This window comes from Pseudorasbora parva, chromosome 14 (genome assembly GCF_024679245.1).
Source record: "Pseudorasbora parva isolate DD20220531a chromosome 14, ASM2467924v1, whole genome shotgun sequence".
NCBI lineage: Eukaryota > Metazoa > Chordata > Actinopteri > Cypriniformes > Gobionidae > Pseudorasbora > Pseudorasbora parva.
Genome location: NC_090185.1, coordinates 13,658,601 through 13,674,702, shown reverse-complemented (window position 1 = coordinate 13,674,702; position 16,102 = coordinate 13,658,601). Strand labels below are relative to the sequence as shown.

The 16,102-nt window shown below is 38.1% G+C and overlaps 1 protein-coding gene across 4 annotated transcripts in view; it reads right to left on the bottom strand.

Annotated features, from left to right (window-relative positions):
- Positions 1 to 16,102, bottom strand: part of LOC137040135 (protein NLRC5-like) — a 57,459-nt gene that overhangs the window by 17,371 nt on the left and 23,986 nt on the right. For 3 of the 4 annotated variants that reach the window (XM_067415547.1, XM_067415548.1, XM_067415549.1), the window contains 19 exons: positions 14,667 to 14,840; positions 14,292 to 14,465; positions 13,976 to 14,146; positions 11,367 to 11,540; positions 11,028 to 11,198; positions 10,697 to 10,867; positions 10,295 to 10,468; positions 9,989 to 10,159; positions 9,691 to 9,861; positions 9,299 to 9,472; positions 7,980 to 8,150; positions 7,665 to 7,835; positions 7,283 to 7,456; positions 6,981 to 7,151; positions 6,652 to 6,822; positions 6,249 to 6,422; positions 5,935 to 6,105; positions 5,642 to 5,812; positions 5,245 to 5,418 (listed from right to left, as the gene is read on the bottom strand). In XM_067415547.1, coding sequence (XP_067271648.1) covers positions 5,245 to 5,418; positions 5,642 to 5,812; positions 5,935 to 6,105; positions 6,249 to 6,422; positions 6,652 to 6,822; positions 6,981 to 7,151; positions 7,283 to 7,456; positions 7,665 to 7,835; positions 7,980 to 8,150; positions 9,299 to 9,472; positions 9,691 to 9,861; positions 9,989 to 10,159; positions 10,295 to 10,468; positions 10,697 to 10,867; positions 11,028 to 11,198; positions 11,367 to 11,540; positions 13,976 to 14,146; positions 14,292 to 14,465; positions 14,667 to 14,840 — 3,273 coding nt within the window. The remainder of the gene's footprint in view (positions 1 to 5,244; positions 5,419 to 5,641; positions 5,813 to 5,934; positions 6,106 to 6,248; positions 6,423 to 6,651; positions 6,823 to 6,980; positions 7,152 to 7,282; positions 7,457 to 7,664; positions 7,836 to 7,979; positions 8,151 to 9,298; positions 9,473 to 9,690; positions 9,862 to 9,988; positions 10,160 to 10,294; positions 10,469 to 10,696; positions 10,868 to 11,027; positions 11,199 to 11,366; positions 11,541 to 13,975; positions 14,147 to 14,291; positions 14,466 to 14,666; positions 14,841 to 16,102) is intronic. The other variant, XM_067415550.1, reaches the window with a different exon arrangement.

The window sequence follows — 16,102 nt, the reverse complement described above, 5'->3', positions numbered from 1 at the left end:
ACTGCTGCTCATGGTGCTGGTGACATAGATCATGTTTATCAGGCATTTTGGAGACAAACAGTAAATAGGGAAATAAATTACATATCGATATTCCTATGAAATATTACATATTATTATGAAAATATTGCCAATTATTACTCCCCTTATTACACTTCTTTTATTCCATTACATGTTGCACCAAGAACACAATAATATGCAAATTGGATGCAGTGTATCGATCCATTAGCCTAGAAATCTAGACGCACCCTAGCGGCAGCAAATTTAATCTGCCCGCAAGTGTCGTCTAGCAACTCTCAATACCCTTCTGAGCTGTATTCCTCAGAATCTGGACGGGCCAATCACGTCGTGTATAGAGTCGGCGGGCGGGGCCATAATGACGACGGCCGAGTTGCGTTTGCGTGCTTCTTGTAAACACAGAAACTGGCGAACGGCGGCGGTCTTTCGAATTAGCTTTTCGAAAACTCTGGAAGACTTGGAGTTAAGCTTTTCTCTGAGAAAAGAACAAAGAACGGCACTGAAGTCATTCTTAAAAAGGGAAGATGTGTTCGGAGTTTAGCCGAACGGATACGGCGAATGTTTAATCTATCAACGAGCTCTGTTTCACCTTCGTTGCTCTGGTTGGTGTAGCGCTATCCTATCGCGTGCAGAGGGAGTTTGAAAGACAACCGTTTATCCCGCCCCTCGGATTGAGCCCTGTCTATGGTGAGTTTCCAGACCAAACATCTTGATGTGGGTCTGGCTTGTCAGGCTATCGATCCATTGTATTGAATGGGAAAATCCAAGTATGGCCATTTTACCCACATATTGCATAAAGTAAGATGGTATATCAAAGCATTCAGTTATATATTTTATAACATAGCTCAGAATTATCTTTAAAAAAAAGTTTCTTTTGAAAAAATCCTGAAACTTAAAAATGTATTCATAAATTAAAAATAAATCCCATTGTTTTTGCCTATACATGCAATTTCATTGCATAATTTTGTCCTGGTGTCAACTACAGGGGACATCATAACATGAATACAATAAAAAAAAAAATAATAAAAAAAAGTGTCCATTTGTTTCCTATGCTCTAAACAATCTAATGACATAAAAAAATACAAAGTTCGAAAAACTTTTTTTTCTGGGTCTCAGGAGGATATTGTAATGACCTTGCTGTCAGCGCTAGCAGCCAGGTGTATTATGGGTATTTGTTAGTTTGGAGTTGATTAATGCATTATTCAAGCAATATGGTTGAGTTTTTGCGTAAGTAAAGTTATGCATGTTTATGTTTAAGTTAGTTGGGTGGGTTTAGTTCATTTACTGCCTTACTGTAAAAAAGTGTGGCTCTCACCATCATGGATATAGATGTGTAAGGGTGTGAGATGGCGATATGGCCCTACCTGTTTACCTCTTAAAGGAGAATTAAGACATTATTACCTCCTGCTGGTCTAATCAGACTGTGCTCTTAATAACAGGGGTACTAATGGTCGTAAGGTGTATGGGACAGGAGTGCTGATATTTCCCTCTTGCAATTAGCCTAACAAGTGTGTAAGACACTTTACAGAACCCGAATGAAAATGCAGGGAACACACCCTCATCGAATCGGAGATGCGGTCGAAAGTAATGTCCTTACGTCTGACAGCAGCCACCCAAGATAGCCGGCGTCTCCTTGTCATATTGGAGACATGCTCTCCTTCATGTCTTTTCCACGTAGGTGAAACGAAAAAACTGTAACACGCGGTACTTACGATTCCCATGCCAATCGTGTGAGGCACTAGGGCAATTTTTAACACAACAGTGTTTTCCAGGCATTCTTAAATAGCACGACAACTTCCTCTACTACCAACAAAAACAATGAATAAACTTTTTCGGCGGCCAGCCTCCCAAAATGGCGGAAGGGGAAGGTGCCGTGATTTCTGGGGGCGGGGCTCTGTTTTGTGACGACATCTCCTTATTCTCAATACTGGGGTGTTAGGACCCACACAGACCATAGGGTGAGCATCCAATGCTTGCCTCACTAACACCTCTACCAGCAGCTACCTGGTTTTCCCAGTTGGTCTCTCATCCAGGTACTGACCAGGCTCAACCCTGCTTAGCTTCAGTGGGAAACCAGTCTTGGGCTACAGGGTGATATGGTTGCTGGTTTTATAAACTTCTTTTTTTTTGACAGCTTAACCTGTTAACCCGCACCGGTTCGTGGACAGGGAGGTTGACGGAGTGTGTCACTTACATGCATATTTCCCCTTTTACTCTGTCCCTATACTATTTTGAGTTATTATTAGCCTAGAAATCTAGATGCACCCTAGCGGCAGCAAATTTATTCTGCCCGCAAGTGTCATCTAGCAACTCTCAATACCTTTCTGAGCTGTATTCCCCTAACTCTTGCCAAACCAATCACATCGTGTATAGAGTCAGTGGGCGGGGCCATAATGACGACGGCCGAGTTGCGTTTGCGTGCGTCTAGTAAACACAGAAACTGGCGAACGGTGGCGGTCTTTCGAATCAGCTTTGACCGCGATTCTGGAAGACTTGGAGTTAAGCTTTTCTCTGAGAAAAGAACAAAGAACGGCACTGAAGTCATTCTTAAAAAGGGAAGATGTGTTCGGAGTTTTGCTGACCAGATACGGCGAATGTTTAATCTATCAACAAGCTCTGTTTCACCTTCGTTGCTCTGGTTGGTTGTAGCGCTATCCTATCGCGTGCTGAGGGAGTTTGAAAGACAATTGTTTATCCTGCCCCTCGGATTGAGCCCTGTCTGTATGGTGAGTTTCCAGACCAAAGATCTTGATGTGGGTCTGGCTTGTCAGGCTAAGTTATTATGACTCTTGGGTGACAATATTTCAAGTGTCTAGTCTAAAATAAGACCAGATTTATGAATGTTTCCCTACTTTCCATAACTGGTCACATAAGTCAGGACTGGGGCATTTTGAGTTATTAACATATTCTGAAAGTGTAGTCTCCAAGCCTTCCAATGATGTGTTTTCTTTCTGTGAGACAGTGATATGGCACTCAGAGCGGCATCGCACACATAGAGAGAGCTTTATTCGGGCCATTCAAATTCTGATTTTGGCTGCCGTTGAAACCATAGATATTAGGCTACCTAAGAAATGTAAGTAAATAGGCTACACTAGAAATCCGCACTTATTGAAAAATTAAACGAAAGTCACTTTAAATAAAGACTTTTATTCAAAACAATACTCAATGCCTGACCCCACTCCATGTCTCCAGAAAAATGTGCATCTTATGTATAACCTATCTTACTCATGCTGCTTTTTTAAATAATCAACTTATGAAATAAAAAATATAGGCTAATATTTCAACAAAGCCTAATAAATAGGCTATAGTTTTCTTTAACCCATGGCCGACGAAGTCGTCGGAGCATTCTGATGGACATTGTCTTTTATGGCAGCGGATAAAACTCACAATACAATAGACATTTTTAGCCAGACATAATTATAAACTATAAACTGTCTACTTTTATTTGTGTACACTCACAAAGGTCGTTGATTCAGAGAACAGATTATTTTGAATGCACTCATTTCAAATGCTGTCTTCATAAACAATTATTTTGTTTATTAAACACAACGTTTTTAACTTTAAAAACATTTCTAAATTCAGTTTATATTTCTAACAAACGAAACAGAAAGCCAAAATAATGTGAACAAAAAAAACAACATTTTAGACGCATAACAGTGGTTAATGGAAGCGCTGTCTTTTCGCAATTTTTTAATCGACATTTAGAAGCCTAACCTAAAGCAAAGGTTTTGTGCAAATCTGTAATGGAAACGCGGCTACTGAGAGAGTTCAAACTAATATAAGTGGATCATGTCCTGCTACTCTTTTCCCGCAGCTAAAGAATCCAGCTGTCTGTTCTACATGATGTCTGGAGAAAGTTTCTGGCTACAGGACTGTCTCCAATGCAGAGTTCTCTTTTCTCCTTTTGTAGTGAAAGTTATGGATTTTCCCCATTTCTCTGTCTTTATCCCTATCATATGGCACTATCAATATAGCCTCGGATATCTTACAGTCCAACTCGTCTGACGCCAGTCCAATACATTCTTACTCTTCTTTATCGTCGCTCAGTTGTAGATTAGGGATAATATTCAGTCTTATTATGCCACTTTCATTGTCGCATAAGTAGCTACACTTCCCTTGATGGACGGGGCAATAGCAAGCCGGCTTATTGAGTATGCAAATACATACAGACAATGATGCCCCTACTGCAAGCTAGAATCTCCGAAAACAAGCCGATTTCAACCTCAAAATGTACCTTTTACATATACCAATACTGCTTTCTCAAAACGGAGAGGCTTCTTCATGATTTCAACTTACAGATTCTGCAAAAAAGCATTCTCATTTTGCTTGAAAGTAGTGCTGCCGACTTGTGTCCCTGGTTTCCGTGACGGGTCACATATAGACCATAGGGTTTAAAGGGTTACTTCAGCGATTAGCATATGGCTTTGTATCAGTAGAAACCCTGGAGTATATTCAAATGATTGTGCTTTCCCCCCTCATATTCCCCTGAGAGGAGAGAGATATGCATTTGATTTCTGGAAAAATTCTGAATGTTTGCCCAAAGGCTAAAGACTACAGCCAGCAGAGGGAGCCATTTCCGCATGTTTTGAATCCGTGCATGGGGGATGGGAGATTACACTCAGCTTGCAGGGAGAGCTCAGCTGGCAGCTATACAGGCACTCATTTAAACAGAGATATGGTAACCAATGTAAGTCTTTTAACTTCTCAAATTAATTTCTATTAAAGTTAAGCTTGCAAAGGCATGAACTGAAACGCGCCAGACTGAACTCGCATTGTATGCGCGATTGTAGTCGCGATTACCTCAGCTCTCAACTCCTGCAGTTAGTGCTCAGTGCTGTGATACTCGCGTGTTGACTCACTCATTATATTGAACAGACACGTTCAGTTTTAATTGTAGTGTCTTCTCCAACGCAGTCACAGGCAGCGAAGCATTCTGGGAATTGTAGTCTTTCATCCCCATGGGACAAAAATACATTTTCTGTCTTTTCTCAGTCTAGAAGGCACCAAATTCAAAAATAATTTCACATTTCTACTGCATTGATGACCCAGTTTAAATACAGATTCATCTTCCCAGCGCTGAAGTACCCCTTTAAGAGCTGCAGACCCTTTAGTTTGGGTATGCCGTTTTCAGAAAATTCTCAAAAATTGGGGCACAGGTTAAGAAGTTGATTCTCTTTCAGCTAAAACGGTCTAAGAATATTGAATTTACTTAATTTAAAAAAAACTCACCTCAGTGTCTTCAGTTGACAGTTTGGATCCTGTAGTAAATCATTAAGCAGCTTCACTCCTGATTGTCCAGGATCATTTCCTGTGAGATCCAGCTCTATCAGGTGTGAAGGGTTTGATCTCAGAGCTGAAGCCAGAGCTTTATAACCTTCTTCTGTGATGCTGCAGTCTGAGAGTCTACAGAAAAGAGGTTTGAAATTAACAAATCTATAATAAAATTAATATAACTTATTGTAAAACCTCAAATACACTTCATTTATTTTCACGTCTGGTCAGAGAAGTTGTAGCCTGGTGACAGACGGAGGCCCTTTCATTTTCCTTAGTTGACTATAGTAATTCGAACTTTTGAACATGGGAGAACAAAATTATTAAAATAAAAAAAATGGTTCATTAAACTCACCTGAGTTTCTCCAGTGCGCAGTTTGTATTCTCTAATCCATTCTGGAGTTTCTTTACTCCTGAATCCTGCAGATTATTGTTGCTGATGTCAAGCTCTTTCAGACTGGAGTTTGATCTCAGGACTGTAGCGAGAGCTGAACAGCTTTCCGGTATTAGATCACAATCTCGCAGCCTAAAATTATGAACATGAGAGGGAGAATTTACAAACACAAAGTACAAGATACCAATTTTTAGTGATTAACCAATTTTGAAGATACTTTAAAATGTCCAATAAAAAGATTGACAAATACTCACGCTAGTGTGATGAGTTTACAGTGTTTATCCTGCAGAAGAACAGCGAGTTTCTTCACATTTGAGTCTCCTAATATATGTTCACTCAGATTCAGCTCTCTCAGGAGTAACAGGTTTTTACCGACAAGTCCTCTCACAAACTGACAGGCTTCATCTGCATCAGGATTCAAAAACCTGGAGAGAGTATAAGAACATTGACAATGACTGACATATAATTACTTTTTTCACAAACTTGTCAAAGATTTTTTTGGCAGCTAAATAATATTTCAGATAAAATGGTTTAAAAACTATTGCACTTTGTTTTTATGAAAACATGCCTCAGTATCTTCAGTTGACAGTTTGGATCCTCCAGTAAATCACTGAGCAGCTTTACTCCTGATTGTCCAGGATCATTTCCTGTGAGATCCAGCTCTATCAGGTGTGAAGGGTTTGATCTCAGAGCTGAAGCCAGAGCTTTATATCCTTCTTCAGTGATATTGCAGTTTGAAAGTCTAGAGAAAAGACATTTGAAATAACCAAGTCTATTTTAAAATTGGTATCAGTGAACATGTTTTATATAGTAAAACCTCAAATACACCATTTATTTTCTCTTCTGGTCAAAGAAGGTCTTGTCTGGTCACAAAAGCATGCCTTTTCATTTCACTCAGTTTACAAGTCATTTTAACTTTGAACAAAAGAGACCAATATTATTAAAACCAAACAATAATTTATTTAACTCACATGAGTTTCTTCAGTGTGCAGTTTGTATTCCCTAAACTGTTCTGGAGTTTCTTCACTCCTGAATCCTGCAGATTATTGTTGCTGATGTCAAGCTCTTTCAGACTGGAGTTTGATCTCAGGACTGTAGCGAGAGCTGAACAGCTTTCCTCTGTTAGACCACAATTACGCAGCCTAAAATGATAAACATGAGAGGGAGAATTTACAAACACAAAGTACTTGATCGCAATATTCATCCCAATATTCAGTAATTACTGAGGATTCATGCATCATTGATCACTTGTGTTCTTTAAGATATTTAAATGTTCAATAATAAATTGCCAAATTCTCACATCAGTGTGTTGAGTTTACAGTGTTTATCCTGCAGTAGAACAGCGATCTGATTCACTCCTGAGTCACCTAGTTCACATTCACTCAAATTCAGCTCTCTCAGGAGTAATGGGTTTTTACCCACAATTCCTCTCACACACTGACAGGCTTCATCTGCATCAGGTCCCAAAAACCTAGAGACCATAAGTACATGGACATTACAAGCCATATAAGGAATTTTTTAAAAGCTTGTTAAATATTTTTTGCCAGTTTAATAATATTTCAGATTTTAAAACTTTTGCACACTAACTTTAAGAAAACTTACCTCAGTGTCTTCAGTTGACAGTTTGGATCCTCTAGTAAATCATCGATCTCCTTCACTCCAGATTGTCCAGGATCATTTCCTCTGAGATCCAGCTCTATCAGGTGTGAAGGGTTTGATCTCAGAGCTGAAGCCAGAGCTTTATAACCTTCTTCAGTGATACTACAGTTTGATAGTCTACAGAAAATAGGTTTGAAATAACGAAATACATAATAAAATAGTATCAGATAACAGTATTTTATATTGTAAAACCTCAAATACACTTAGTTTATTTTTTCTTTGGGGCAGATAAGTTCTGGCCTGGTGGCAGAAGCATGTCTTTTCATTTTCCTTAGTTTACAATAGTAATTTAACAACAGAGAACAATTTTATTAAAATCACTCACTTGAGTTTCTGTAATGTGCAGTTTGTATTCTCTAATCCATCCCGAAGTTTCTTCACTCCTGAATCCTGCAGATTATTGTTGCTGATGTCAAGATCTTTCAGACTGGAGTTTGATCTCAGGACTGTAGCGAGAGTTGAACAGCTTTCTTCTGTTAGACCACAATTACACAGCCTAAAATGATGAACATAAGAAGAAGAATTTACAAACACAGAGTACTTAATGCCATTATTAAGTGATTCCTGATAACTAATTTAGGTCACCGGAATTATTTAAGATATTTAAATGTGCAATAAAAACAAAACTAAAAATACTCACTGGAGTGTGTTGAGTTTACAGTGTTTATCTCGCAAAAGAACAGCGATCTGATTCACTCGTGCGTCTCCTAGTTCACGATCACTCAGATTCAGCTCTCTCAGGAGTAATGGGTTATTACTAACAATTTCTCTCACATACTGACAGGCTTCATCTGCAGCATGACTCAAAATTCTGGGGAAAGAGGTAATACATTGATATTTTTTATTTTAACAAGACTGGGTAAGGGCTTTTAATAATTCCAAAGCTTTTATAAACTTTTTTTTTGTGGACAGATTAACCTGTTAACCAGCACCGGTTTATGGGCAGGGAGGTTGAAGCAAGTGGGCGTGTGTCTACTTTTATTTACTTTTGTTTTATACAAACTATTCAATCAACTATCACAAACTATGCATCCTTTGAAAGCTAAAACCCTCAAGATTCACGTTCAGAGCCCTTTTTTTGCAATAAATACACCAGAGAGGAAAGGGTTAAATGAAATGCTGAAGAACTAGCTATTTAAACATTAGCATAATAAACACGGTACTCCTCTTTTATCTCCTATCGCCCAGATCGGTCAAATCCAAGAAACGACACCATACTTGTCCGTGTAAGAGTCTACTCTTCAAAATGCATCCCACTTTTTAATCCAAAACAACCAAAAAATAGGGGGGAAAAAACAAAATCCCTCCTTGTTTGCATTAGCGTTTTGAGTTAGAGTTATCAATCATGTCCATTTTCAATGAAATAAATGTTAATTACCTAAATTAGTTTTTTAAACTTTGCAAATTCTGTAAATAGTTGCTTGAGTTTCTCAAGAACTGTAAATGCATTATAATTAGCGGTTTATTGCAGATTTATTTGAAAGAAAAACTACTCTTTACGATTACAAATATGCTGATATAAATGGCCTTTTTGAAAGGACCCCTAGTCTTTTTTGAAATACAAGTATACAGAAGCTACAATTTTCAAATTTGAATAAAAACATGATCAGAAAATTCAGCTTTATGTTTAGGTAATTTCCAGGGCCTCAACATTAAAATCTCATAAATTTTTCCCTAAGGAAACATACAAACAAAGTTTCCCTAAAGAAACACACAAAAAACATACTATTTTTAGTTATTATGACTCTTGGGTAACAATATTTCAAGTGTCTAGTTTAAAATAAGACCAGATGTATGGGGTTAAATACTAAACTTGTGATTAAGAGCTGCAGACCCTTTAATTTGGGTATGTAGTTTTCAGAAAATTCTCAAAAATTGGGGTGCAGGTTAAGAGGTTAATACTCTTTCAGCTAAAAAGGGTCTAAGAATATTGAATTTACTTAATTTAAAAACCCTCACCTCAGTGTCTTTAGTTGACACTTTGGATCCTGTAGTAAATCATTGAGCTCCTTCACTCCTGATTGTCCAGGATCATTTCCTGTGAGATCCAGCTCTATCAGGTGTGAAGGGTTTGATCTCAGAGCTGAAGCCAGACCTTTATAACCTTCTTCAGTGATACTGCAGTTTGATAGTCTACAGAAAAGCGGTTTGAAATGAACAAATCTATTATAAAATTAATATTACTGACTGTAAAACTTCAAATTCACTTAAATTCAAATACACTCAAATACAAAGAAGTTGTAGTGACAGAAGGAGGCCCTTTCATTTTTCTTAGTTGACTATAGTAATTTGAACTTTTGAACATGGGAGAACGATATTATTAAAATCAAAAAATGGTTCATTAAACTCACCTGAGTTTCTCCAGTGTACAGTTTGTTTTTTCTAATCCATTCTGGAGTTTCTTTACTCCTGAATCCTGCAGATTATTGTTGCTGATGTCAAGCTCTTTCAGACTGGAGTTTAATCTCAGGACTGTAGCGAGAGCTGAACAGCTTTCCCCTGTTAGATCACAATCTCGCAGCCTAAAATGATGAACATGGAGGGAGAATTTACAAACACAAAGTAAAAGATACCAATTTTTAGTAATTAGTGATTTAACAATATTTAAGATATTTTAAATGTCCAATAAAAAGATTGACAAATACTCACGTTAGTGTGATGAGTTTACAGTGTTTATCCTGCAGAAGAACAGCGAGTTTCTTTACATTTGAGTCTCCTAATTTATGTTCACTCAGATTCAGCTCAGTCAGGAGTAACAGGTTTTTACTGACAAGTCCTCTCACAAACTGAGAGGCTGTATCTGCATCAGGACTCAAAAACCTGGAGAGAGAATAAGTACATTGACAATGACTGACATATAATGACTTTTTTTTTTTTTTTTACAAACGAATAAAAAATAATATTTCAGATAAAATGGTTTAAAAGCTATTGCACTATGTTTTTACAAAAACATACCTCAGTATCTTCAGTTGACAGTTTGGATCCTGTAATAAATCACTGAGCTCCTTCACTCCTGATTGTCCAGGATCATTTCCTGTGAGATCCAGCTCTATCAGGTGTGAAGGGTTTGATCTCAGAGATGAAGCCAGAGCTTTATAACCTTCTTCAGTGATATTGCAGTTTGAAAGTCTAGAGAAAAGAGGTTTGAAATAACCAAATCTATTATAAAATTGGTATCAGTGAACATGCTTTATATAGTAAAATCTCAAATACACCATTTATTTTTCTTCTGGTCAGAGAAGGTCTTGTCTTGTCACAAAAGCATGCCTTTCATTTTCACTCTGTTTACAAGTCATTTTAACTTTGAACAAAAGAGACCAACATTATTAAAACCAAACAATAATTTATTTAACTTACCTGAGTTTCTCCAGTGTGCAGTTTGTATTCTCTAATCCGTTCTGGAGTTTCTTCACTCCTGAATCCTGCAGATTATTGTTGCTGATGTCTAGCTCTTTCAGACTGGAGTTTGATCTCAGGACTGTAGCGAGAGCTGAACAGCTTTCCTCTGTTAGACCACAATTACACAGCCTAAAATGATAAACATGAGAGGGAGAATTTACAAACACAAAGTACTTGATCGCAATATTCATCCCAATATTCAGTACTTACTGAGGATTCATGCATCATTGATCACTTGTGTTCTTTTAAGAAATTTAAATGTCCAATAATAAATTGACAAAATACTCACATCAGTGTGTTGAGTTTACAGTGTTTATCCTGCAGTAGAGCAGCGATCTGATTCACTTGTGTGTCTCCTAATTCATGATCACTCAGATTCAGCTCTCTCAGGAGTAACGGGTTTTTACCCACAACTTTAATCACATACTGACAGGCTTCATCTGCATTGGGACCCAAAAAACTGGAGAAAAAAAGACACTGACATTACCTGCCATATATTTTATTTTTATATGGTTGTGAAAACAATTTTATTAGTTTCAAAAATAATTTCTGTTATAAATAAATGCTAAAATGTTTCAGCTAAAATGGGTTTAAGATTATAGAACATTATTATTTTAAAAACACTCACCGCAGTGTCCTCAGTTGACAGTTCGGATCATGAAGTAAATCATTGAGTTGCTTCACTCCTGATTGTCCAGGATCATTTCCTGTGAGATCCAGCTCTATCAGGTGTGAAGGGTTTGATCTCAGAGCTGAAGCCAGAGCTTTATATCCTTCTTCAGTGATACTACAGTTTGAGAGCCTAAAAAGAATAAAAACAAGAATTTAAAGTAACATTACAGTTAAAATTCATTCATTACTGCACAATCACAAAATGTTATACTATCACACTACTGAATATTGTAATGACGTTCAGTGCTCAGGGAAGGTACCTCCTCATGTCTGACTGCTACACAAACATACACAAAACCAGAAATGTAATGTCCCAGGGGTGCATTCCAAAAAAGCAAGGTTAACTTACCAACACATATACTTAACTCTCGGTTGATTAACCCAAACCTTGAGTCCCAGAGTAAGTTCAGACAACTCAGAGTATGTTCCCGTTTAACACCTAAGACATTCTCAACAGAGCAACAAATCAATGATTCACTATGGAAACAGACGCTAAAAAGAAGCCCCATTCTACTTCCTTCTTCTTCTTTTGTTTTATGGTGAGTTACATAACCTACTTAGTGCACAGCGCCACCTATTTGGTGGTTATGCAAGCATTTTTTCAATATCTTCTTTAATAAGTAATCTTTATTCACTGAGAATAAGGATTATATTGTTTATTTGATGCTAATTAATTGAATGCAGATTCATGTGCGAGATGACAATCAAATAAATATATTTGAATTGCATTCAATTTAAACTTATTTTTTGTATATTTGTATTATAATTCTTTAAAAGTAATATATAATATTGTTATTTTGATTTTGCTGACACAATGATTTTTACATAAATTTGAAGCAAAAACTTTAGGCAACAACATTCATTATTCAAAATTCTTGTGGACACATATTTACTATTCGTTTTGTGGCCGTATTTCTGTCACTTAATCTCTTTTTTTTTCAAAAACTATGCATAAACATTATTCTCTCATACATGTTGCTCACATAATAAATAATTTACACTTTTACCACTAATGTTTATAAGCAACTGAAAAAAGCACAAATGTCAGAGCATGTCAAAACATTTAAAGTGCCCCAAAACTGGCTCAGGCTCCTAGGACCTAACATTCAGTCCAACCCTCCTCATTTCCCTTCCACAGCTTGTGTTTGCCTTTATTATAGTACAGTTAACAAATATTCTTTCAGTTATTGTTTTAGCTAGAGAAACTATACATCTTATGTTTTTCTGCTTCTGGAGGTGGACATATTCAACAATCTATATGTGGCAGGTAGATGAGCGAGAGATGTGGGAGGAGCGTGAGGAGACCAGTGCGTGATTGAGAATGAGCGTCACCTGCGAGTCACACTGGTCTCGAGTCCTCTCATGAGGGAGCTCGGAGTCATATAAGGACAGGCTACACTAGGGAAGGGCAAGAGAGGACCAAGCCAAGATTTTACACTAGTTTACGTTTTGTATGTGTGCGGTAGTTGTCTGTGAGGGACTGCTCACAGTTTACTTTTAATTTATTTGTTTAATTGATTAAAGTATTATGAATGTTCACCGGTTCCTACCTTTTTCTTCTCTCAAGACAGAACTGCTTTACATTGATGCTGAAAACCTGTGAGGAAGGATGGACATGCTGTCGGAAAGCCCTCGATTCTGAGGGAGAATGGCGATGCTGAAGAGTTCTGGCAGTGTAGAAGAGAGAAAACCGCAATGCCCGAGGCGATGGTATTGGAGCAAGTGAAGACCTATGGGAAGGAGAGCTCGCTGCCGTGCCTCTGGGTGGAGGTGGGGTGGTGGCCATCCTGGAAGGAGCGGGGGAGTCACTGATGTTCCCCGTGGGCCAGAGCCTGCTGCCATCCGCCATGATGGAGAGGAGCAGGTAGCACGGGACTCGCTGCCGGCTGCCCGCAACCGTGGGAGCCATAACTGGCCGTCAGGGGGCGGAGGAGGATTGAGCCACCTACCGAGCATCCAGTACCAATGCTGGCACAGCGAGGAAGAGCCTCTCGGCTGGCTGAGGACCAAGTGGCAGTGTGTCTGGGAACTGGACCAGAATTTGTTTTTTCCTCTCTCCACTCTCTTGTCCTGTCGCTCTCTTTGTCTCCGTCTCCTGTTTCTCTCATCTCGTCTGTCCATACCCAGACACAAGAGATGTGGAGATTGGACCCTGCCGGGGTAGTAAGCGCCATCACGGGTGTACCCCCCTGCCTGTGAGGGGTGTAGGGCGAGGTAGACAGGAGATGAGAGGAGACCGTGTAAGTCTTGAGTCCTCTCATGAGGGAGCTCAGAGGCATACAAGTGCAAGCGACACCAGTGAAGGACGAGAGAGGACCAGGCCTGGATTTTACGTTGTGTTTTGTTTACGTTTTATTATGTCTACCCGTGGTTTACTTTCAGTTTGTTTGTTTATTTTTTTGATTCAAATCTTTGTTAAACGTTCACCGGTTCCCGCCACCTTCTTCCAATACGAACATACTACTCAGCTACATATAATATACCTATCATCAGTGGCCAATGTGCAATATTCATCTCACTGCTCATATTCATTGTTCACTGTAGCTGATGGTGAAATGTACTCACTTCAGTATCTTCAGCTCACACACAGGATTCTTCAGTCCCCCACAGATCTCTTTGACTCCTGAGTCCAGCAGACGGCTGTTGTTCAGGTTCAGCTCTTTCAGGATGGTTTTGGAGGAGAGAACAGTAGCTAGAACCGAACAGCCTTTCTCTGTCAGCTCACAATTATTCAGCCTAAACACAAAATGAGCATTATTTATTTTTAAGCACATATTCAAACCACACCAGATCACATCAACAGTACTTCAGATCTGCTCACACGTGATGGACAGTCATTTATAATGAATAAACTGAACATGTATAGGGCATGTTCACTCACTTGATTTTCTCCACTTTGCAATGAGAGTCCATCAAAAGAGCAGAGAGCTTCTTCCCATCCAGATCTCCTAATTTATCTTCACTCAGATCCAGTTCTGTCAGTAATAATGGACTTTTACTCAAAATGCCAGTGAGATAATCACACGCTTCCTGTGCAGCAGGACTTTTCAAAAACCTACAAGAAGTAGATAAAATAAATTGTTTTACATTATTTGTTGTCACAAATTCAGTTGATTCTGTTGAACTTTGAATTGTAATGTAATTCCAGTTCTCACACTGGTTCATTTTGATCCACACAGCATTTGATCCACACATCATTTGATACAGCTGATTTCACATGAATAGTTCAGTTTTAAACATTTCAAGGTTTTATCACCTGATGATCTTTAATTTATAGCGTTCATCCTGTAGTAAATCATCGAGCTCCTTCACTCCAGATTGTCCAGGATAATTTCCTGTGAGATCCAGCTCTATCAGATGTGAAGGGTTTGATCTCAGAGCTGACGCTATAGCTTTATATCCTTCTTCATTGATACTGCAGTCTGAAAGTCTTAAAATAAAAAATAAAAAATGTTTGCTTATAACAAAGTTCTATGTTCTATGCTGAAAAAAGCTGCACTATGAGACTGGCCTGAATATACCCTTTTTAATTTCTGGGGTTCTCAGAAGCAAAAGCTGTCATAGTTGGGTAAAGTTTCAGTGGTTCACAGTGGTGAGCAGAAACTCAAACAAATGCAGTTTTTGCAGTTTTGTTTACCCCAATAGCAAGAGAGAAAAAAACATGGAGTTTCTATGACAAAATAGTAAATTAAATATTGAGAGTAAATATTGAGAGATTGCATTGGTCAGAAGAGGGAACTATATCAAATGTGTTAGCACTCTCTCAGCTAGTGTATGTCTAGGGTTATCAGCAGTGTTAGGTGTAACTAGTTACTAAGCCCCATGAAAAGGTAAAAAGTAAGAGATTAAATAGATTTTTTTCGGTAATTGACCTAAACACTGTGTAGACTGTATTGTGGAATAATTTTATATATAAATACAATAGTGCAGTGGTTCTCAAACTTACACCATAATGACCAATTTAATATTTTAATATTAAAATACAGTAGCGTAGTAGGCCTAACTATTCAGCTACAGCTCTGCACAGCTCAAAAATGAGGCAGTTTATTCCTAATATATATAAATATATATTTATTGTTTTCAGCCACTTTAACATTGTAAATACAGTTTGTACATTAACACTACACTGTGCTTACATACAGGTAAATAAAATAATTTAATTATGATTAAATTAAAATGTGTTGTATCTAAAAGTTCAATTAAAACTGTACTGTACTTAAGTGTTTACTCAAAGATTAAATATTTATATTTAAATGAATTTATATTTAAAGTCCATGTAAAGTCAAATATTTATTCTGAGTTTGTCACACCACAAAATGTTAAATGTGTGCCAAATGTAAATGATAAAATCAAAATCGGCAAGCAAAATCTTGAAAAAATAAGCAATATCTGCTCTGAAACGCTGCAGATCTGTCAGCTGGCTGCACTGAAACCATGCCTACTAGCCAGCAAGCTGCAGTAAGCACACAAGACAATGTGGCAGTGGTACATAATACAACGATGGCACCAGATCTGGCGGGACCGGCAGATTAAGGCCAAGGCAGGATATAGTCGGTTCAGCGCCATTCTGCAGTAAATTATTAGTGAAACCCAGTTGTCTCCGAAGAACTTTTGTAAAACTATCCAGTGTAAAATGATCACTGCAGAGGGAAGTGTTGGTGGTGATCAAGGTAGCGGTTCACAAAATGAATC